Raw genomic sequence first — 23,827 nt, forward strand, 5'->3', positions numbered from 1 at the left:
TACACATGTATATACACCCATATATGCAGTCCTCAATTTCCAAACATTCAGAAATGATCACTTTGACCCTAAATCCTCTAGTCCATACATACAAATGCCTGCTACTAGATCCTCTGCCCTGCTAGACTACTTGCTTGCTGTAGACTTTTTTCTGGACGGAGACTTTTCTCTCTTTCTTTCTCCAATGTCTCACATTGCCATAAGAATTACCTAACCCCTGGAGACCAATCCATCGAGTCCCCTACTCCATTATTCCTGCAGCCAGACTTCAGAGAGCCTCGTGTTTCAGACCTCAGATTGGCTTTAAAGAATTTTGGAGTTTCAAAGCTTTAAAAATGAATTGTTAAAAACTGTTTTTATGTGCAACTGGGAAATAAGATACATAGGCAATGAGGTACAGAAATCTATCTTGCCTTACAGGAAAACAGAAGGGAAGGGGATAAGAGAAGTGGGGGGGTGGTAGAAGGGAGGGCAGATTAGAGGAAGGAGTAATCAGAATGCATGCTGTCCTGGGGTAGGGAGAGGGGAGAGATGGGGAGAAAATTTGGAATTCAAAATCTTGTGGAAGTGAATGTTGAAAAATGAAAATAAATAAATTTAAAAAAAAGATGGAGGAACCAACAAGAACTACTATTTTGGTCTTGATATTCACCAACAAGGAGGGACTGGTTTGGAGCATGATGGAAACTTTATAGGCTTGCTTAGTGGGAAAGGGAGAAAGAAAGAGAGCACTACATCTTAGAATTTCTAATAAAGTAGAAAAGAGAAAAAAAAAGAATTCTGGAGTTTACATGTACTAATACTATTTCAACAACATTATGGGCTAAATGAATAGGCTTCTGCGGGTTGCCCTTGGAGTTTAACTGTGAATTACAACAACAGTTCTGTAAGAATCAATCAGTGACTCTTTATTTAAATATATACATACCAGGTGCTAGTGATACAATGATCTATCTCATCCGCAGCCCCAAATAATCCCTGCCCTCAATTAGTTTATAGCACATTCTGGGTGGCTGGGGAATAATATATACACATGTAAATTCTATGTTCTAAATAGCCCTCTTACAAAATGAACTTTCGTAAAACAACCAGTCTGTAAATCTGAAGACTATGTGGAGAACTGCAAATTATTCAGGCAGAAGTAATTTATCAATATGCACTGGCAGAGAGCACAACCCTTCATGCAGGTGTATCCCTGTGAAGTACAAAGAAGGGGCTTTTCCATGGGCTGTATAGTTTCCTGTGTTCCAAGATAACATATGCCATACCATGTTTATATGTATATGTGACAAGCATTTACTAAATGCTTACTCTACGTTCCCTACCTCCTTTCCATTACTGGCCCTGAACACTGCTGAAGTTGACTATGCTCATGCTAATTTTATCCATTATTCTGAAAACTTATAGACAAGCCTTGCAGTCATCCAGATTGTTATGGGAATATACAATACAATCCTGTGACAAAATCTACAAACCTTATAGGTGTTAAGGCTCCATTTTTTTACAAGCTCTAACTTCTCCATTGCAGGATTTTTCGTTTCATCTGCTAAAATAACTGGTCCACTTTTTTGCTGTATTCTCTGGCCACCTACATGATAATAACAAAATACATGTAAACATAAAAAGGAAAAATCCAACACTGATACAGTTTTATTCAAATTACTTAACTATGAAAAAATAATTTTCTATAAAGGTCTAAAACTTGTTGAAATCTATGAAACTTTCCTACTGATCAGGAGAAATAACTCCTATTCTACATAGGAGTCTCTTAGAAATGCCAAAAAGCATTCCAAACAGATTCTGATGCAAATTTTATATATTGGTTGGGAAAGAATAAACTATGGCCTCACTCACAAACTTCATAGCCTTACTACCGTTTATCTAAATTCTAAATAGTACTTCCCTCCCTTCTCACCCTCAAACATACACTCCCAGAGTTTGCAAGTTTTAGCAGAAAGAAAAAAACTGAGAGAATAATCTTTTACTATCAAGAGACAAATACTAGTTCTGGGCCTATCATTAACCAGTTCTTTCTTACTAAATTTACCTTGGACAGGCCATTTAATTTCGTGTACCTATTTCCTCATTTCTGACATAAGATGGTTGGCCTATATTGTTTCTAATGTCTCTTTTTAGCCTTATTTTCAAAGGATCTGTGTAATTTAAATAGTCACTAAGATCCTTTATCATCCACAAGAAATGCTGGAGTTGAAATTATTATCTAGTCAAACACCTTTAAACGAGGGGAATGGGCAATAAATAGTAAATGAAACAAAAAAAATGAAAACAGAGTCTTGGGATTCTGCATGAACCACTGACAGTCACTCTTTAATCAAGTATTCCCATACAAAAATTTTAAAATGAAGGAATTTTGTACAAAAAGCTTGCTAATTATGGCAGTATAAAGAGTGCTGCTTCAGCTCTAAAATAAAAATCTTTAAGTTACCAAATAATTGAAATAAGTGTTTGGAATGGACATAAAAAAAGGGAGATTTATTTAATTAGTCTATTCAAAGGGGAAAATAAGTAGTGGTTCTGGAGGCTGAGGACCTAGAGTCAAATTATGCCTCTCACACATTACCCACGTGACTTCATGGAACATTCCTAGGTCTCATTTTCCTTATCTGTAAAATAAAGGATCTGGACTGGCTAGCCTTTGAGAGTTCTCCTAGCTCTAGACTGATACTCCTATGATCAACAAAACATCTTGCAAAGCATTTTTTAAAAGAAAAGTGAAGTATTCACAAATATTTAACTTGCCCCATGCAATCTTATATTCAGACTCAACTCTTCTTACTGTTTTCCATTTCAAAATACTAAGCAAACTCTAGATATGTCTAAAAGAAATTTATACAGAAATCTCATTCACAAGCAGATAAAAGTCATAAAATAATTAAATATGTTCATAATTTTTTAAGTTGATTTTTTCCCCTTTTCACCTCATTTAGTATCATCAGATATGTACATTACCCAGGCCTACAATGGTAACTGCAAACAGAAACTAAGAAAAAGAAAACCACCAACCTTCATCATCCCCATTCCCACTACAAAATTACCCAAGAGTTAAAGAAGTATGATTTAGCTGGAAAAGCAGGATAAAGCTGCAAGGTCATAAGCTGAGAGTTTAAGGATAAAAAATTTTTCAAGAACTAAGCAAGGAGGTTACAAACTAGCATAACATTTCACGTGTTTAACCTTACAACAAAGTAGAATGTCAGGCTTTATTAGCTCATCCTACTATTTGACAGAAAAGACAGAAAGATGTACTAAGTACAGAAAGTACAAATTACTTCCATAAAAGTGTTAAAAGTGGCAGTCATCAAAAAAGCAGGAATCACACAGATACCCCTAATAATACAAGAGAAATGATTATGAACTGTAGGAATTAGTGTAGCTTCAGCAGTGGCAAAGAGGGACTTAGCCAGTCAAGGCTGTGAATACCTGCAGGACCAATTAAATCCCTTCCTTGTTCAGCCAGTCTGCTAGCTGCAGCATTGCTAGGAGATATAACAGAAGACATAGGTGGTGCTGGGGAACCTGAAAAGGGTATATACATTGAACTGTAAAAATCCATTTTTCTTCTCTTAACATACACTGTACACTTTAAATATATTAAACAGAGACTGTTTTCAATGACAAATGAGTTTCCTTCTTTGGGATAGGCTAAAATGAGAATGAAAAGAAGTGAAGAGCTGAAATCTTTGGTGAGAGTCCATCAACTGGACAGCTATTGGACTGAACTGCCATACACTTTTTCTTCAAATTGCTGGGCAAATTTCAATAAGTTATATGCATATATGTATGTTTGTGTATAATATATATGTGTGTATAATTGCCTTTTACAGGTTGCTTATATAATTCAATAGTTGTTCCCAGTAGACAGTCGTTTTTATTTGAAAAGTTCATGAAAACATTTTAAAGTTGGTTATTCTGTTATTAGAATTAAATCTAAAATCTTTAAACCATCAGTCCTTAGTGGTTTACTTAGGACCTAAATAGATTATTTTTCAGGGAAAAATTGAAATTCATACACACATATACACACATGTATGTATACATATATGAAAAACCTAGGTTTCAGTTTTGAATGAATGAATATACATGTCTGTGTACATATGTGTATATATTTGTACAAACACACACAGAGATGTAAAAAAAAAAAACCTCCAAAAAAAATGAAGCCTGACTTAGTGGCTCCCTAGCCATGTTGGAGTCAGAAAAACTGGAACGCAAGTCATTAATATCTCAGTGCCCCAGGCATCTCCTTTAAGACCTGAGTTACATTGTCTATCTGTATTCTGTAGGGTTTCCTCATAGGGTTTTCAATTTGCAAATGAAATCACTGGTCTAGTGGTCCAAAAAAAAAATCTTCAAACCATATTACCTTTTTTACAAATCATAAAGAAATATATAAATTTCTTTAGACCAAAAGGCCACAAAATAAACTATACTATAGATTTTGATTCTGAACAAACTATACCTGCCTTATGTGTACAGAGGGTGGAGAGTAGCTGGGAAGACATTCTTTCAACATACTACCCCTTAAGTTTGACTAAGTGCTACAAGTTTCCACCTAGAAAGTAAGGCTTCTTTGTCTACCTGATCGGTCCCACTGGACAGCAGAGTTAAACTCTTCTGAATGATTATGGATCTTCATGTTCCAGGGTTTGATGCTATCAGTGTAAGTCATCTGCCAACAAGTGGCCATCACTGTCTTACAGCATAGCTCCTCTTCCCTTCAGACACTTTGTCATCTCCATTTTATTGTTTATGGGGCTCTTCCTTGATAGTCAGTAAAGACAGGCATGAAAGTGTGCCTACCCAGTGCTTTTATTGGAAACAATTTCATCACACTCCTCGAAACTGAGAGCAGCTAAGTGATCCACTGGATGGAGTGCTTGGTCTGGACTCAGGAAGACCCGGGTTCAAATATAGCCTCAGACCCTAGCTGTGTGACCCCTGGGCATGTCACTTAACCTTTTTTTGCCTCAGTTTCCCCATCTGTAAAATGGGGATAATAATAGGACCTACCTTCCAGGGTTGTTGTGAGGATCAAATGAGATGATAAATCTGCAGTGCTTAGAACAGTGCCTGGCACATAGTAAACTCTATATAAGTATTTGCTCTTATTATATGTGGTCTAACTGAGAGGCCCACTTGGCACCATGGCACAATGTAAAGAAAACTGGCCTGGGAGTCAAAGGATCAGTGATCAAATCCTTCCTCTGAAGCTTGCTGCCTACGTGGCTGTCACAGAACCTCCTTGGGTCTAGGCTTCGTCACCCATAAAATACACTCTCTATCTCACAAGGTTATTGTGAGAAAAGTGCTTTGTAAGTCTGCAGGCAGTATAGGAAAACGTGTGTGACGTGGTGTCCAGAAAGTCTGTCTGGGTTGGATCATGAGATCACAGCTGGAAAGCACCTTAGAAGCAATTTAATCCACCTCCACATTTTACATATGAGGGAACTTCTTCCATCTTTTAAGGAATCTTCTATGATTTTACTGCATACATAGGTGATACCTGATTGAACCTTTTAAGGTTGCATTCTGCTCTACTTAAATGATTTTTAAAAAAAATTTTCAACAAAGACAATGGTGAAGTTAAGAAATTTACATTTAGATGGGATCTACCAATACAATGGAAATTTCAATTTCAGTAAATTCAGTAAAAACTGTTTAAAAATGTATGCCTAAGTCAGTTACTCCACTAAACTGTGCTTTTCCTCATAAGTATTTAAAAACACTTAGGGCCAAGGGGATCTCTGAGATAAATCAAACTAACCAAGCTTATCGATATTTGATAAGGAATTGAGGCCCTGAAAGTCTAATGGTTATAAGCAAAGCTACTATAGGCAGTAATACAGTCACACCAGAATGTAAGTTCTCAACTCTAAGTTCACTGTTCTTTCCACTAAATACAATACTGAAAAAACAAAAAAAAAAGTTATTCATGGAAATCTTGGACTAGAAGAATAATCTAGTATAAATACCACCTTAAAGAAAAACAACATTTAAACTAGTCAAGACAAAGGTTAAATCCTATTATAGCTTTAAAACATAGATTTTCATGTTTCTTGAATGCCCACAGTAACAATGCTGTTAGTTCTGTCTAGGAAAAAATCCACAAAAAGATGAATCTTGTGAGCCCTGTAAACAGGACCATCACTCCCTAATGTGTCTGTAACATAGCAGCCTGACCACTGCTCAGGTGAGTGGAGACTGTCCTTTGGTCAGCTGCTCCCTCTGCAGCCTCTCAGGCCTCTCCCCATCTAGAGACATCAAACTCAACCACTCTGAACTCCTCAACCACTCATCCAAACCAGACACGACCAAATGCACGCAACAATCCAAGGCCCTGGAGGAGGAACAGCCAAAACATGAGGCCATGTGCATGGGCTTCAGAAACATTTCAATCTCAAGTTAACTAAGAACAGAGTCAATTTCATTTACCTTGAACACCTACCTGCAAATTAGGAATCCAACTTCTAGCAATAAACTCAGTGTAACAAGTTTCTACAACATAATTCTGAGGGATTTGTGGAGTTTTCAAATATTAAAATGTATTTAGAGGTACTTGTCTTTACCTAATTCCGGCCTTCTTTAGTAGCCCAAAGCCTTGGTGGATTCTAGTGTGCTCCCTCTGCTGATCATTTCCTGTTTATCCTCCAGAGAGAGCCTGTCTGAACATGGTTGTTTGATGTCACCCCACCACCTGTGAACTCCTTCACAGCAGGGGATGCTCTTTACATTTCCCTGTATCTCCATGCCACTGCCTAGCACAGTGTGTGGCATACAGCAGGCACTTAATAAATGTTTATTCACTGGCACTCTCTTATCAAGAAATTGTGAAAATTCCCATTACATTTTTAGTTCAATTTCTTCTAAGTTTTGTCTTCTGCAGAAAACAACTGGCCAATGTTAGCCTAATAACAAATGTCACCTACCTGAAAGTCAGTTATTAAGCCACCTGTTAGTATCCTCAAAGACAACTAACTCTCAACTGCTCTATCATTTTTCCACAGGTCCTATTCTCAACTCCTTGAATTACGACTGTTGATATTCTTTGGTTAGACCAACTTCTTCATCCTTCAATGTGGATACGAAAATCAAATATAACACGAAGATGAGTTTCAATCATTCTAATTGTAGCAGAGTGATTGCTTCCCTTTTAATATGTTCTTGAGTATTTTTTTCAAAATTCAAAGAAACTTTAATTTCTTTTTATAGTATTTATTAAAACTTAAGTTATTCAGTTGTTTCTATGTTTAAAAAATGATAGCCAGATTTTTTAACAACATTATTTTATACTGCTTCACTTTTTAAAAAAAGACATACAACCAATATGTCAGTTAAACTGTTTCATTCAAAATGCTAACATATAACAGCAAAATATTTTTCATGTGTAATTTGTCAAACAACCTTAAAAATAAATGGAGCTGCTTTAGGTAAAGAAGACTTAACACTACCAGCTGCTCATTCGGTCTTTTTACATTCAATTTTTCTCCAGATAAAGAGTTCTCTAAAATGGAATATTAAGAACTTTACTACATGAGCCTAACATTTTTTTTGGAAGAGCAAGAATTAAAGGAAGGTGGTATCATGTTATGTTCAACTCTAAATTGAGATAATATTATGAGTTTATTTTAAATATTTATTGCCAGGATATATTATAAAGAGATATATTTCATAACTTCATTTGATTAAAGTGATGTGTATTAGGATTATAAAAATACAAAAACTTTACTTGTAGGAAGATGTTAGCTTACAAAAATATAAAAAGATTTTTAAAAAGTGTGACGGACTGCAATATTCTATTAGATGTCAGCTCCTCTAGAGCAGGATTTGTTTCATTCTCATACTTCAATCATTAGCAGCTGGCACAGTATCCAGCATATGGTAACAGAGTACCCACTTTATGAACTTCTATATAATGACTGTTGGGAGATAACTATTCCAGCCAAATTTGCAAAGGTTCATTGGCCAATTAGTAAAGGCTATCTCTCTTAAGGGGCTTGTGATTTACATCAGGCAGGACTCAGACCCACAAAATCAGGGATCCTTAAATGTTACATGTTATTAATTAAATCTGTAAATCCAGAATTCTGGAAAAAGGAATCCAGTTCCCCAGTTTTGCTATAAACTGTTAGCAATGAAATAAAGTATTCTGAAAATTCAAAAATAGTTGATGATAATCTTCACTGACCACACTGGTAATAATATTAAAATAGCCTTATATCTCTCCCCCACCTCCCATCACAAAGATGCATATAGGTATCTTAACTCTTAATTAGTTACCTTAAAATGTGAAGGAAATTCACATAAGCAAAAACCAAATCAAATGTACGACTCTTAGTGATCTGGCCAACTCTCTTAACACTATTAGGTTGTACAGAAGGTGCAACCTGCATTGGTAGAGGGAGTTTTTTCACTTGATAGCCCTCCATACCAGTGAAATCATAGGTCTACTCCCTCTCTCTCTTTGCAAAAAAAACCTTAGCATTTCTTCAGTCTTCGAAAAAACGATTTCAATGTTGACTTTTTATTACAATGATTAGGCTCTTAATTAAAGATTATAAAACTAATTTTTAAAGTTATATGAAAACACGGTCAAAGAAACTGTTGCGAATGTTGAATTATTTACATGAAGAATATTATTAAAGATTATTTTGATGATCTGAGGATTACAATGATTACTTATACTGGTTTGTTAATAGTTATAAACTTTGAGACATTAGTAAAATATGACAGTTATTGATGGATGAGTTTTTGTAATTAAGAAAATGGGGGGGGGGTACAGGGCTCTTACCTTGAAATGGTCCTGCTTCAATGACCCCCTCTTTGGTGCTGTCAAAGCCATGAGATGTAATTTGGGTTTCTGATAGACCGAGTCCAGCTGGTAATGAACGCTTCAAATCCTTAGTAACGTTTGAATAAAAGGGAAAATCCATGTAAAAATCCCACAATACATAGTGCTTAGGCATGGTTGTATTATCTTAATCATATCTTAAACTAGTCTTTCTCTCTCTGCTGTCTGGAATTTGTTTATGGTGTCATAGCGTTCTAATGTGATGCATGAGCAGCAAAATGATAAGAAAGGCTTTTAAAGGTACCATAGGCTTCAGAGAATAATTTCCTTAGTTATTAACTAAATGGCCTGGTGATATTAAAAAAAAGTTTTCAAATTTATAACATCCTGACTTCAGGCAAATGGCAAAAAAGTGAAATTAGGATGGCCAAGGAGGAAAGTTATTTCCTAGCTAATGTTCAAAAATGTCTGTCCCACATTATCCTGATGGGCTAGCTAATGCTCAAGAGAAACTAAAATCCAACAAAACATTCTCTTGAGATGCTAAATGTTCCCCTAGGGAAATACTGTCAGTAAATTTGACTGGTTACACATGCAGCTCACAAAGCTATGGATAGTTTTTTCTCTTTTGTTTTATGCTGAATACTAAATACTGGCCAAAATATGTATTACTCAACTCTGCATATTAGCAACGAAAAGAAGATGAAGGCAACCTACATGCTCATTATGACTCTCCAAATGAGCTGATTTTGCAGCAAAAGCAGGGGGAAAATATAGTCTAGAATTCATTATCCAAATCAAGTAAAGGACTTAAACCAGCCCACTCCTGACAAACACTTTCTGACTTACTGATAAAAATGCCTAAAATGATGAGGACTCGAAACATTGTCAACAAATACAATGCCCTCTTTATCAACACTAGTCTATGTGCACATTTCTCACTCCTTTTAAGGTAAATTGTCTCATTATATATCGATCTAAAATAAAGTGTAACAGTTAATTACACAGTCACTGAAACTAGCCCATGTGTCGAGACCCTAATAGGAAGCACACTAAAATAAAAGCATTATGTCTAAGACAAGTTTAACTTCTTTCTAATCAGTTATCTTGATAAGTTTTTCTTTGAAATAGGAGAAGAGGACTAAAAGGATCAGGATGGATGAGTGAATTAACTTGGTGATGTATTAAAATTGTAAGCAGATCCTTACAGGCCTTCAAATTTGAGGGAATATCATTAAGGCCAAAGAAGTGCTGTATTCATTTATTCAACAGGTATTTATTAAAAGCTTGCCCAGCCTGTGATGTTGCTTACATTTTAGATCAAATACTGCTTTGAAAAAAGAGACATAATTAATTTTTTTAAATGAACAAAAATTCTATTTTATTCCTCAACTGCCTCCCACTGAAGAAAAAAAATTAAAAGAAAAAAGTCTAACAAATATGTACAACCAAGCAAAACAAATTCTCACGTTGGTCATGTCCAAAAAAAAAAATTTATCAATTTTGAAACCTAAGTTGATCACCTCTCTCCCTCAGGAGATGAGCAGCACATCACTGGTTTTCTGGAACAGTGGTTGGTCACTGTATCTAGGAGAATTCTCGAGTTTTTGAAGTTTTTTTGTTTCAAAGTTGAAGCAACTAGGTGGAGTAGTGGAAAGGGTGCTATGCCTGCAGTTGGGAAGACCTGAGTTCAAAATTTAGCCTCAGACACTTACTAGCTGTGTGACTCTGGGCAAGTCACTTAACTCCTATTTGCTTCATGTGCTTAATGGCAAGGTGGGGATAATAACACCTACTCATGGGTTTGCTGTGAAGATCAAATGAAATATTTATAAAAGGGGCTTAGCACAGTGTCTGGAACATCAGGTGCCATCTAAACGCTTCTTCCCTTCCTTGTCTTTATAATGTTGTTACTATATGAACTGTTCTCCTGGTTCTTCTCACTTCACTTTGTATCAGTTCATATAAGCTTTCCCAGGTTTCTCTGAAACTATCCCTAATAGCATAGTAGTATCATATTACCTTCATAAACCAAATAACTTATTCAGCCATTCCCAACTGATGGGCACTTCCAGAGTTTCCAGTTCTTTGCCACCACAAAGAAAGAGCTACTATATTATTTGTACATAAAGGTCCTTTTTTTCTTTTATTAATATTCCTGGACTTTTTCATCTTTTGCTTCTTAAACTTCTACTATGCCTAGCAGAATATTTGGGCTGACTGCTACGAAAGGAAAAACTTGGTTTGTATTAATTATAGTCTATGTAAGATTATGTATACATTCACACAGAAACATACACATTCAACTGAAGAAAAATGGAAAATTACATGTATAATCAATGGAAGATTATGATGTAGGCCGTTAGAGAAGGGAAAAAATATATTATAGAATGTGGTAAGAAGGACTTGAAGGTGATGGCTCTCAAGTTATCTTTCAAGATGCAGGGATTTAGAATGGGAAGATGATTGCGGGAGGAGAGGGCACTCCAGATTAAAGGGACTGGGGTGTGTTGGGGGAAGGATGGTAGAGGAGAAGGTGGGATAAGCAAAGACAGAGATAGAAATTACCATGTTATATACAGAAGATAGCTGACTGCGCCAACATGAACAGATGGTCTGTGTTGGAGAAAAATGAGAAGTGAGGTTGAATGAAAAAAGCAAGGATAGTTTATAGAAGACATAGAATGCCAAGAGAGTTTTGGCTGAATACAAAAAGCAACATGTAGATATTACGAGTTATCAAGCAAGCTAAACACATGGATAAAATAGTTCCCCACCATCACTCTGCCACCCCCCTCCCATGAGGATTTACCTGGCAATATGTACAAGATTGAGGGAAGGGGTAAAACACTTCATAAATAAATAGTTAGATAAAGCATTTATTAAGTACTATGTGTCAGGCACAGTGCCAAGTACTGAGAATGCTGAGAATACAAAGAATACAAGCAACAATTAAGATAGTCCTTGCCCTCAAGAAGCTTAAATTCTAACGTAAGAAGATAACAAATGAAAGGGAGCTGAAAAGCAAGGAGGTGGTGAGGGAGGGAAGGTGGAGAAGTCCGGCGACTCAGGGGTGAGGCTGAAAGGGAAGTGAGCATGGTTGGTTCAAGCATTTGCTCAAGGACCTCACCATTCAGAGGAGGCTGCAGGACTGTGGAGGCATCTTTCAGGGTAGGAAGGCTGCTAGGGAAGACATGGAGAAGAGACCAGAGGCCAAAACCAACTAGAAAGCTACGGCAATCACTCAGGAACAAGGAGCTACATGATTGAATGGCCATAATGTAGTTTGTTCTGCAGGTACACTACAACGATTAGGGCAATCACCGGGCCTGGAAAGACAGGAGGGGTTTGAATCAGGTACAGAACAAGAATAGTCCAAGAGCTAGGCCAGGCTGGTATCAGGGTTTCTTTAGAGCTCCAGCATCAAAGTGAAAAACCATTTACAGAAGTAGAGATTCAGATTGGGAGGTCAACATCAGAAGAACAGGCAACATACAGGGTTGTATAGGAAGGTGATTTTAATTGACTGAAGCTGCCTATTCATAGAAAAAACCAAGGATGGGAACCGTAGTTTGTATTATAGTTAGCACATGTTCTGGAGGGACAAGGTAACCAAGTTAGTAATAACAAAATTTGGCAGGAGAAAGTAGAATGGGCTAATCATTCTAGTGGTACAGCACTGGAAATGCCATTCCAAGGTTTGGTCTGTGTATTTTTCTCTCTGCCTGATGGTCTGGGAGGTGATGGATCTATTGCAGAAAAAGAGGTCTTCACCTGAAGGACCATGAGTAATATGGTTAGGGACCTACAGCTGATGTGAGGAAATGTGGTCAGAAAATTTAAGGAACATATGGGCAACTAATGTTTTGGCCATTGATGGAGGCCCAGCATAGAGTGGAGGGGGAAGTGAAAGATGGTATTTATTATCACTAATGTAGCATCATACTCCAGGAACACGAGTAGGTTTGTGAGGAAAAATATTATTACCCCTCAGGGCAGCTGGCAGGGGTCAGCACAAGTCTGATGGTTGCACCACTAGGTCCCCTGTTATACTTCATAGGACTGGACACTAAACTTTGTACAGAAGTACTTAAGGGTGTCATGCCTGCTGAATACAAGGGTCCAGTGTGGGCTGCTGGTAGATTAAATTTAACTGATTTGGTTGAAATTTAATAATTACAAAGTTTATAAAAAGACTTCCTGGGATGACTGATCTCAAATAATCTCTTACATGGGGCTTTTCTGGGTTCCTCAGCTGTCACCACTTCTCTCTATCCACTGAAATTATTTTATATATATTCTCTACTTATTTATTGAATTGAATTTATTTTCCAAGTGACTAAATCCAAGTTTTTATGTCTGAGAATGTAGGTTACAAAAGAGATCACTTTATTGAAAGATAATGCAGAGAGAATTAGGCACTAACCATGATGAGAAGTCCAAAAGTGCTTTAAGTTCTTGGGGTCAGTGACGAGGGAATACTGAATTTCCTTGAGGCAGACAATCAACAGCCTCTGCTCCCACACTGTGGAGGGGTCCTTTCCCATCCCAACCAGAAACTGGATCATGTTAAACTTCCTACTCCCTCCACTGATTTAATAAAGCCACATTATTAATCTACCAGTCTAAGTATACGCCCACAGCAAGAAATATAGAACCAGATCATGAACTTCTGATGTCTATAGCCTTAAAATAAAACAAACCAAAAGACTAATTTCAGCTCCTTAGCCAAAGCCTTTAGTTCATCTTCTTTGTGGTAAGAATTCAGATGGTCAAATTACAAAGAATCCTTCCACCATACTCCACAAAACTTGTACGCAATTTTATGAGGAAGTCTTTCCAGGGGCACTACTGTGATCCAACCTATAGGTCGGCAAGGCAAAGATCACCGCAGTATAAGTAACATTCAGGAAGAAGAAAATTGACACGAACAGGAAAATAAAACCTCCTAGTCAACAGTATCAATAGATGCATACTTTCTAGGAAAGACTTCATTGATACAGGGCAGCTAAGATTTAACAAGTAATATAGTAACTAGAATCAGAGAATCTTAGAATTAGCAGAGACTCACTAAATTTAGATGGCATTGAGCTACATACAGTGAAGGTGTCAGGCAGGAGGCTGTACCCAGAACTCCCTTTCTGAATTTTCTGAGAATGTAAAAGGCTCACTTGAAATGATGGAAGAGGTCCATGACTGGGTGGCTTCTGGCACACCTTGCTTCCTGTCAAGTGGGCATTTTCCAAGGAAATATGGCTAGAAGCTATTCGTAAAAGCTGACAGAATTTCTCTTGCCTGTGAATGAATAGTAAGATTTCCCCTTCAATATCCCTAGGCCCCCACATACTTGTTAGTTAAAATCTCTACACCCAAAATCAACTCCAAGCTGAGTAGTGCCACAAAGTTGGGGATCCCTGAGCAGAGGAACGAAGAACTTAGAAACTGCAGGAAACAGTCCATTCTCTATATAAAGCTAAACGCAGAACATAAAAATTAGCTACCAACTCTAGGGATTTTTTTTTACTCCTGTAGGTCAAATTGCCAAGAGGTAGAAAAAGGAGACCTGCGACACATTCATTACACAACACTGTGTGACTTGTACTCTGTGCTGGATCTGCCAAACACCTTTGATGGAGCATGGTTTCCTATTTTATAATTTGCTTGATTTTAATAAACAGAGGATCAGCCAAAATTAGCTATGGCATAGCTTTTTAAAAAATTTTATTATTATCTTTTGTTTCTACATCACCTTCATTTTCCAGCATAACTTTTTCCTTTCCCCTCCTAGAGATTTGTCCCTTTTAACAATAAAAGAAAAAATCAGCTCAGTAAAACTAATCAATCAAATCCTAAATCATATGTAATTCTACCCTCAAAATCACCCCCTCCTCACTCCCTGCAAAGAGGGGTGAAGTGCATTCTCATACCTCATCTCTAGGGTCAAGCTTGTCGTTACAATTTCTCGGCATGCAGTTTGGAATGCTTTGTTGCTATTTCTATTTGCCTTGCTGTAGTTATTTGCATCAGTTTATATAATTTTTCATGGGTGAGAAATCTCATCAAAAGGACAATTGGATCCAAAATTGAACAGGAGGGGAAGATCTGGAATGCCTTGCAAAATCACAAACTTATTTTAAAGATCCCAATTTTCTCCTTGGAATAAAAGTCTTTTTTTGATACTAATTTTGTTTTGATGATATTGAATGGCTACAAATCACAGAATAACTCTGAAGAAATTAAGCTGACAATTATTAAAAAGGCAATGGAGAGGTGCATGGTGGTCATGAGCAGACATTATAAACATTATACATTATAAACAAGAAACTATGAAGGAGAGGCAGTTTAAAGGATTTTGCCAAAGAAATATAAAAATAAAAATAAAAAAACCTGGGTTGGTCATATGATGAGGGCATGGTATAACTCTTGGCCCCCACATGCTCTCAATGGTAGCCTCATAATGTTAAGAGAACTTGAGAAAGGCTCTCAGCACAGTGGGGAGCACACTTATGGTGAACTGTTGAGAGGATATTCTCAACATGGACAAATGCTGAGCAAGATGAGTAAGAACGGGTAAGTGCTGTGCATCACCAGAGGGCACACCAGCATCAATAAGACCACAAACCCTGAAGTACCGGAGAACACACAAAGCAGTAAGTGGGGAATCCATCATAGAACTGAGGGTAAAAGAGGAAGCCTGAATGCCAGATGATAAAATCTAGAGGTGCCCAAAATAAAAGAAAGTCTTTACAAGGTTTTGTAGAGAATCTAGGTAGAAAAGACTATTCTATCAAAAATGGCAGAGAGTGTATACCAATGAGGCTAGAGTTTTTATCAAATAAGTCACAACCAGGAGGAAAGAATAATGTTAATTCAGTCACAGATGTGTAGGTTTATGAATATGCTGACTTTTTCAGATTTTCAATTATGGCTTAAAAAAATTCCTCTAATAAATGCTTCTATACCCCTGTATTATTTAAGTCATATTTCCTTTGAGACTGATTATTTCAAAGACACTTTCTCTGGAGTCACTACATGATTATATAAAAAAGAATTATTTCAGACACAGCATCTCATTGTACCCTTCCTCTTCCCACATAATTGTCATAATTCTGGCATCTAGAATTCTTTGACACACTGAGTTTCTTAGAAAAGTAATGGAATCCATACAGAAAAAAAAATTTCAATTAGGAAAGACTAGAGACAAGGAAAACAAACTTCTTGTTTGATCCTGAAGGAGGTATTAAAAAGGAAAAAAGAAAAGAACCAGAATCTAAGATAGGGGGTGGGGCTGGGGTGGAAGAGGAGGATTTAGAAGGGGAGAAGAATTCATCAATTGGGGAATGGCTGAACAAACTGGGGTATAAGAATGTAACAGAATATTACCGTACTGTAAGAAATGATGAAAAAGAAGATTTCAGAGAACTGATGCAAAGTAAAGTGGGCAGATTTAGGATAATGAGCTTTTCAAGACAATATTTAAAAGATAAACAACTCCGAAGGACTTAAGAACTCTGTTCAAATATATTATCAACCGTCTCTCCAGAGAACCTATGATGAAGCATGTTGTCCATCTCCTGACAGAGAGGTAATGTAACTTGTTTTGTTTGACTATGCTTATTTGTTACAGGGTTTTTTTTTTCCCTCCTTTCCTCTCAGTGTTTAATTGGAGGGACACGCCTTTTGTGGCTAAAGCAACAATTACTGCTCAGAATATCACTAGTGAGAAGAGCCATACAGACAGAAATCAGTCAGATAAACTGTCAGATAAGACAGCCTATCACTGTATCAAAGTCAGGCATAAAGACAATAATTATTATGAGAATTCAGAGAAGGGAAGGTATCATTTTACCACAGTTGAGAGAGGGCTTGAACTGAGATCGAAACACACAGAGAGAACATTCCAACTTTGGGGAGTTTAAGGGATAGCTGTGGAGGAGAGAAGGAAAAGCAAAAGTAAAGTCTTGAAGATGAAGAATGGTGTTCAGGAACATTAAAGAGCTCAACAGTGAACGATCAGGTACAGAGGGAGATCTTGGTGGACAGATAATCAAGGATGGAGTAGGAAGGCATTCCAGGTTTTTCAGCAAGGAAGTAACAAACACATATTTCATATTTTAGAAACATTAACCTGGTAACAACATATAGAACGGATTAGAGCCGAGAAAGACTAGAGGCAGAGATCTATTAAGAGGTTACAGAAGGAAATTACCCATTAGTTGACAAAAGCCTTCACAATTTTATTAACTTCCTCAATCTCTAAAACCTACATCTTTATTACACCTCAATCACACACAGGGAAAGTCAGACGCTTGACCAAACCATTGCCCATGAGCATTCTATTTATGTGATCAAAAATTCTGAAATTCCTCTCTGACCATAATCTCTACCATTCGATTTCTTCCTGTGCTATAATCCTTCTAAATGTATTTTTCCACCCTCACCATGAACACCAGTCCCTCCACCCTTCAGTGCTTTCTGACAATTGATATCAATGCTCTAACTATACCTTCCCTCCCTTCCCAAACTGGACTCTGAATAGTTAATTCAACTTTATATTGTCTTCTACTGTGGAATCCCTTGCATCCTAGACAGGTAGGTGACTATGTGGATAGAGGGCTGGGTCAGGAGTCAGGAAAACCTGAGTTCAAATCCAGCCTCAGATATTTCTTGGCCATGTGATTCTGGGCAAAGCATCTAACTTTTTTTTTTTGCTTCAATTTCCTCAGCTGTAAAATGGGAGTGAAGATGATAATCTCTACCCTTCAGAGATGTTATGAGAATTGAATGAGATATTTGTAAAGCATTTAGCACAGTGCCCAGCACAAAGTAGGAAACTAATAAATGCCTGTTTCCTCCCTCCTTCCTTCAATTTCTTCTTTCCTTCTTTCTACACATGGCTGGTATGTGCTTGTATGCATAAGCAGAAGAATTTGAATCTAGTTCTTCCTAACTCCAAAACTGGCCCTCTAGCCATTACTTCACAAGGCCTCTAAACAGTTAAAATAACTGGAAATATTTAGCCTGGGGAAGAGAAGGTGAGGACATAACAGTTGTCTTCAAATAAATATGACCTTCTTTATGAAACCGTCACTGACACCACTCATAAAGACTACTTAAATGCTCTACTAAAGAAACCCTGTTTTCAAGAAGCTCACAGTTTAATGGAGGGCACAACATTCAAACAACTACAAACAAATAAGATACATACAGGATAAATTGGGAGTAATCACAGGGAAAAGTCATTAGCATTAAGGAGAGCAAGGAAAGGTTTCTTGCAGAAGGTGGAACTTTAATACCTGAAGGAAGCCAGGGAAACTAGGAGGCAGAGATGAAAAGGAAAAGCACTCCAAGCATGGAGGAGAGCCAGTGAAAATAAAATACTAGAGTCAGGAGATGGAGTGTTTCTTGCAAGGAAGCCAGTGTCACTGAAAGGAAAGAAGATGTAAGAGGGCTGCAAAGGTAGGATGGAGCTAGGTCACAAAGGGCCTTAAAGACAGAGGATTTTATATTTGATCCTGGAGATAACAAGGAACTAGTGGAGTTTATTGAGGGAGGGAGGGTGTTTGTGTGGTCGGACTTGCATTTTAGGAAGGTCAATTTAAGAGCTAAGTAAAGGATGGATTAGAGTGGGGAGAGATAAAGGGAGATCAACTAGCAGCCTACTGCAATAGTCCAGTTTTGAGGTGATAAGGGACCTCACCAAGATGGCTCCAATGTCAGAGGAGAGAAATGGGCACATACAAGAGATGCTATGAAAGTAGAAATGGGCTTGAGACTTCCAGGAGCCAAGATGGCGGAATAAGCAGTAAGTCGCTGTCACACTCCTTTATTGACCTCCAGAAAAAAAAAAAACCAAAAAAACAGAAAATAGCACCTTAGGAAAAACCCTGGAACACAGGAGCCAGCAGAAAGACGGGTGAAGCAGTCTTTTAACTGAGGAAACTTGGAGGATGGGTTCATCTCACTTGGGTAAAAAGTGAGTACATTCCAGGAAGGGAAGCATCCCAGCAAGTCAGCAACAAGCCCCACCTCAGCAAAACAGCAGGAGATCCTGAGCACCAGGGAGGTGGAGGAGGCAAATGCCAACACCAGGACCCCCACCTGCCCCAGCATAGCCAACGGAACCCACAGACTCCAGCTAGGAAAATCATCACATGTGCCGGTACAGCCCTGGTTAGGCAGGCATCCTCTAGCAGCAGACCTTCCAGTGCTTCAGCAAAGCCCCTGGTGGCAGGTGTCCTCCAGTGGTTGGACCTCCCTGTGCTCTGACTCAGCCCCATGCAGGCAGGCAGATCTTCATGGCTCTAGCATAGCCCAGGGCAAGAAGGCATCCTCCAGTGGCTGCACCCCCATGTACTTCAGTGTAGCCCCAGGGAAATGCAGAAAAATCCCACCTGGCCTTAGTATATGCCAGATGCCACCACTAAAACTCCGACTTAGCACCAGGTAAGCTGCCAAACCCCTACAGCCTCCAGCTGCCAGCACCTGAGGCCCCAGCACACAAGGACAGTGACTAGGCCCTTGGCCTTCAGCACAAGAAGCTTGGAAGACTGATCCCTGTGCCCCAGAAGCAGAGTTCAACTTTAAAAGCCAGGAAATACGCAAACAAGATGAGCAAATAGCAAAAAAGAACACTGACCAAAGACTGTTTCTATGGAGACAGGGAAGATCAAAACACAAACTCAGAAGAGAACAACATTGTCAATATACCTACATCCACAACCTTGAAGAGGAATATGAATTGGTCTCAAGCCCAAAAAACCTTCTTGGAAGAGCTCAAGAAGGATTTTAAAAGTCAAATGGAAGAGGTAGAAGAAAAACTGGGAAAAGAAATGAAAGGCAGGGAAGAGAGTCAATGACATGGAAAAGGAAGGACAAAAACTGACTGAAGGAAATAACTCCTTAAAAAAGTAGAAATGGCCAAATGGAAAAGGAGGTACAAAAATTCACTGAAGAGAACTCCTTAAAAAGCATAATTGGCCAAATGGAAAAGGAAGTACAAGAGCTAATTGAAGAAAACAATTCCTTAAAAATTAGAATTGGTTAAGTGGAAACTGATGACTCTATGAGACATCAAGAATCAGTCAAACAAAATCAAAAGAATGAAAAAATAGAAGAAAATGTAAAATATCTCATTGGAAAAAGAACTGACTTGGAAAACAGATACAGGAGAGTTAATTTAAGAATTATTGGTCAACCTGAAACCCATGATCAAAAAAAAAAAAAAGCCTAGACACCATCTTTAAAGAAATTATCAAGAAAAACTACCCTGAGGTCCTAGAACCAGAGGGTAAAATAGTCATTAAAAGAATTCATCAATCACCTCCTGAAAGAGATCCCAAAATGAAGACTCCAAGGAATATTTCAGCCACATTCCAGAACTATCAGTTCAAGGAGAAAATACAGCAAGAAGCCAGAATGAAACAATTTAAATATTATGGAACCACAGTCAGGATTACGCAGGACCTAGCAGCTTCTACATTAAAGGACTACAAGTCTTGGAATATGATATTCTGGAAGGCAAAGATCTTGGATTACAACCAAGAATCAATTACCCAGCAAAATGGAGCATACTCTTTCAAGAGAGGAGATGGACATCCAATAAAATAGGGAACTTCCAAACTTTCCTGATGAAAAAACCAGAGCTGAACAGAAAATTCAATCTTCAAATATAAGACTCAAGAGAAGCATAAAAAGGTAAACAGCAAAGGAAAAAAAAATCCATGATATTCAATAAGGTTAAACTGTTCTAAATTCCTATATAGGATACTTGTAACTTTTGAGAACTGTATCTTTACATTCAGAAGGGGTATACATAGAGGGTGTGGGTATGAGCTGATGATAATGAACTGAGGTGATGATAAAGAATTAAGAGGTGGAAAAAAAGGGATTGTACTGGGAGAAGAGGAAAAGAGGAGGCAAAAACAGGTAAATTACATCACAAGAAGAAATGCAAAGACCTTTTACAGTGAGGGAAAGAAGGAAGGGAGAACAGCATTGTTTGAACCTTTCATCAGATTTGGCTCAAAGAGGGAATAACACACTCAGTCAGGTACAGAAATCTAACTTACCCTATAGGAAGTAGGAGGGGAAAGGAGAAAGAAAAGAGAGGGTGTGGATAGAAGGGAGGGCAGACTGAGGGAGGTGGTGGTCAGTAGCAAAACACTAGTGTGGAGGGAAGGGGAGAAAAGAGAGAGAAAAGCATAAACAAAGGGGAAAATAGGATGGAGAGAAAGACACGGTTAGTAATCACAACTGTGAATGTGAATGGATGAACTCTCCCATAAAATGAGAGTGGATAGCAGAGTGGACTAAAAACCATAAACCTACAATCTGTTGTTCACAAAAAACACATTTGAAGCAGAGGTATACACACAGAGTAAAGGTAAAAGGCTGGAGTAGAATATATTATGCTTCACCTGAAGTAAAAAGAGCAGGGGTAGCAATCCTGATCTCAGACAAAACAAAAGCAAAAACAGATCTAATTAAAAGAGATAAGGAAGGAAACAACATCCTGCTAAAAGGTACCATAGACAATGAGGTAATATCATTATTAAACACATATGCATCAAGTGGTATAGCATCCAAATTCTTAGAGAAGTTAACTGAGTTACAGAAAGAAAAAGACAGCAAAACTATACTAGTGGAGGACCTCAACCTTGACCTCCCAGAATTAGATAGATCTAACCACAAAATAAACCAAAAAGAAGTTAAGGAGGTGGACAGAATTTTGGAAAAGTTAGATATGGAGAAAACTGAATGGGGCCAGAAAGAAATATACATTTTTCTCAGCGTGTCATTCAATTCAGATTGCAGCAAGACACCTGTTTTGATTGATCATGGATAATTAAGCAATCTGATCACCAGCTACATACTCTATATAACTTTCGGGCTCTTAATTGAATACTACTTGTCTTTCTAATTTCAAAGTCCTAAAATTTATATTGCTTATCAAGGGAGAGAAGATAAGCCTTAATGTTTCAACATGTGAGTCTGGCAGTTTTAGGTTTTGTGGGAGGTATATATGTTTTACAAACAATTATTATCTGACATAAGGGTTCCTATGAAATGAGGTTTGCTCTTAGTTCTAAATAAAATTCTTCTATTTCGAAGACAAAGGGAACCTTTAGGCCTGAGGTACTTGAGGCTGCTGTATAGGCAAAAAAGTCAAATTATTTAGTCTGTGCCACAAACAACCCTTTTGAATTGTCTACAAATATAACCCTTACGTGATTCTTGATCTTCCAGCTCCACAAGTTCCTTGCTAAGCCATACAAGCCATCAGTCTCAAGAGTTTTGCAATGAGCAATTATAAATTATAATAAAGCATAGCAAATAATCAGAAAACCATCATTAGTCATGGATGTTTCTTCTTTGGTTATCTGATGGTATAACTAGAGTTAGCTGCTAAAAACTAGCCAGAAAGAATTTACATATATGAAGTGAATTTGTTATACTCAATAAAAATGCAAGGAAAAGTCAACATCCTCTAATTCTAAAAATTATTTATTCTCTCAACTCCCCCCTAAAAAAGCCAGAAAACTTTTTAGAAAAAATGTGCTAGCTTACTACCCAAAACTAAATAAAATGGAAAATTTTCTAACCAGTAGGAAGATTCAGACAAAATTATTATTTTATATATGATTTCTGGGCTTCTACATTATCTATTTCAAAAAACATAAACAGCTCTATAAATCCAAACAACATAACTATCAGTACATTAAATAAATGCATTAAATAACAGCCAGAGGGACTTCTTCCTTCCCATCATTTTCTCTACCTAGTGCTCTTCCAGCAAATGGCAGAACTTCTGACAGTTATTTCTATAGCAACTGAAAGATATTACAAAACACACTTGGGACTTGATTGAAAGGTCAAGAACAAGAAGCCAGATTTTCAAGGAGCAAGTTTTTAAACAAACATTAGAAAGAAAAAAGGTCAATTTAAAAAGGGACTAAACAAAACTGTACTCTATCTTTAATACTTTGGTTGCTCCACAATCCAATGTTATTATGCAGAACCAAGTAGTAGGTTACTTCTGGTAAAATTACAAATGTTTTATAAAGTCTAGAATTTAAAATTCCAAATAAATGTAAAAATTACTAAGAGAATGACATAATGTAGGTTACTGTCCTTATCAGAGACACAACACTATCACTGTAATATACTTCTATATCCTATTCTTTCACATATATTCTAGATCTATTTTGATTTTAAAAAGCAGGGGTAGTTGAGAGATGTGGATAGATCAAAGAGCTGGGGGCAGATGTAGATTAGTATTTATTGTGCATACACTATGTAATTATCACATCAGATAACAGAATAAAAAACAATGTAGACTATATATAGGTACCCAGTTATTTTCTCATTAAGAGCCCAGAGAACTAATTTTGGCTCCTAGAGGTACATCATTCCCACTCCAAATACTAAATCGCTAAAATTAATATCATCAGGGAAGTGTCAATAAGATTAAACTAGGCAGGCCTTGGTACTAAGAATTTTTAAAAAAAAAAACATCATCTGAAGCAATGTTATACAAGTAATAGTTGTAAATAATTCTTTGATGTACTTACTCTAAGGTATATTTAAATATAATTCTTCATTTTTAGCATAGCCTCACCAAGCATCAAATTCTACCATATACTAGATATTTAACAGACTTAATTCTTTAAAAAAAAAAACTTTAACACTAGCCTTTGAAACAAAATACTAACTTTTTATGGCTAGTAATGTAGACACAAATAACTATAATTCTCTGTCTGTCCCCTTTCTCTCCCCACCACATGCACACACGCGCACACACACACACACACACACACACAAACATATGTATATAAATATACAAGTCTTCTCCAAAAAGTAAATTTTGAAGCACACTTTAAAGTAGCAATTTGGAAACGCTTCTTATCACAGAATTTACTTAAGTTCAGAGCTTTTAAACTGGGTTAGTGAATTTTTTAAAAAATATTTTAAAAACTGTATTTCAATGTAATTGGTTTCCTTTGTAATCCAATGTAT

At 37.2% G+C, this 23,827-nt stretch overlaps 1 protein-coding gene across 6 annotated transcripts in view; it reads right to left on the reverse strand.

Moving 5' to 3' along the window:
• The window catches only part of ARFIP1 (ADP ribosylation factor interacting protein 1), a 156,637-nt gene that overhangs the window by 81,983 nt on the left and 50,827 nt on the right, over positions 1-23,827 (reverse strand). For 4 of the 6 annotated variants that reach the window (XM_036763818.1, XM_036763815.1, XM_036763816.1 and 1 more), the window contains 3 exons: positions 8,810-8,918; positions 3,442-3,537; positions 1,476-1,588 (listed from right to left, as the gene is read on the reverse strand). In XM_036763818.1, coding sequence (XP_036619713.1) covers positions 1,476-1,588; positions 3,442-3,537; positions 8,810-8,918 — 318 coding nt within the window. The remainder of the gene's footprint in view (positions 1-1,475; positions 1,589-3,441; positions 3,538-8,809; positions 8,919-23,827) is intronic. The other 2 variants (XM_036763820.1, XM_036763819.1) reach the window with 1 other exon arrangement.

This window comes from Trichosurus vulpecula, chromosome 6 (genome assembly GCF_011100635.1).
Source record: "Trichosurus vulpecula isolate mTriVul1 chromosome 6, mTriVul1.pri, whole genome shotgun sequence".
Lineage (NCBI taxonomy): Eukaryota > Metazoa > Chordata > Mammalia > Diprotodontia > Phalangeridae > Trichosurus > Trichosurus vulpecula.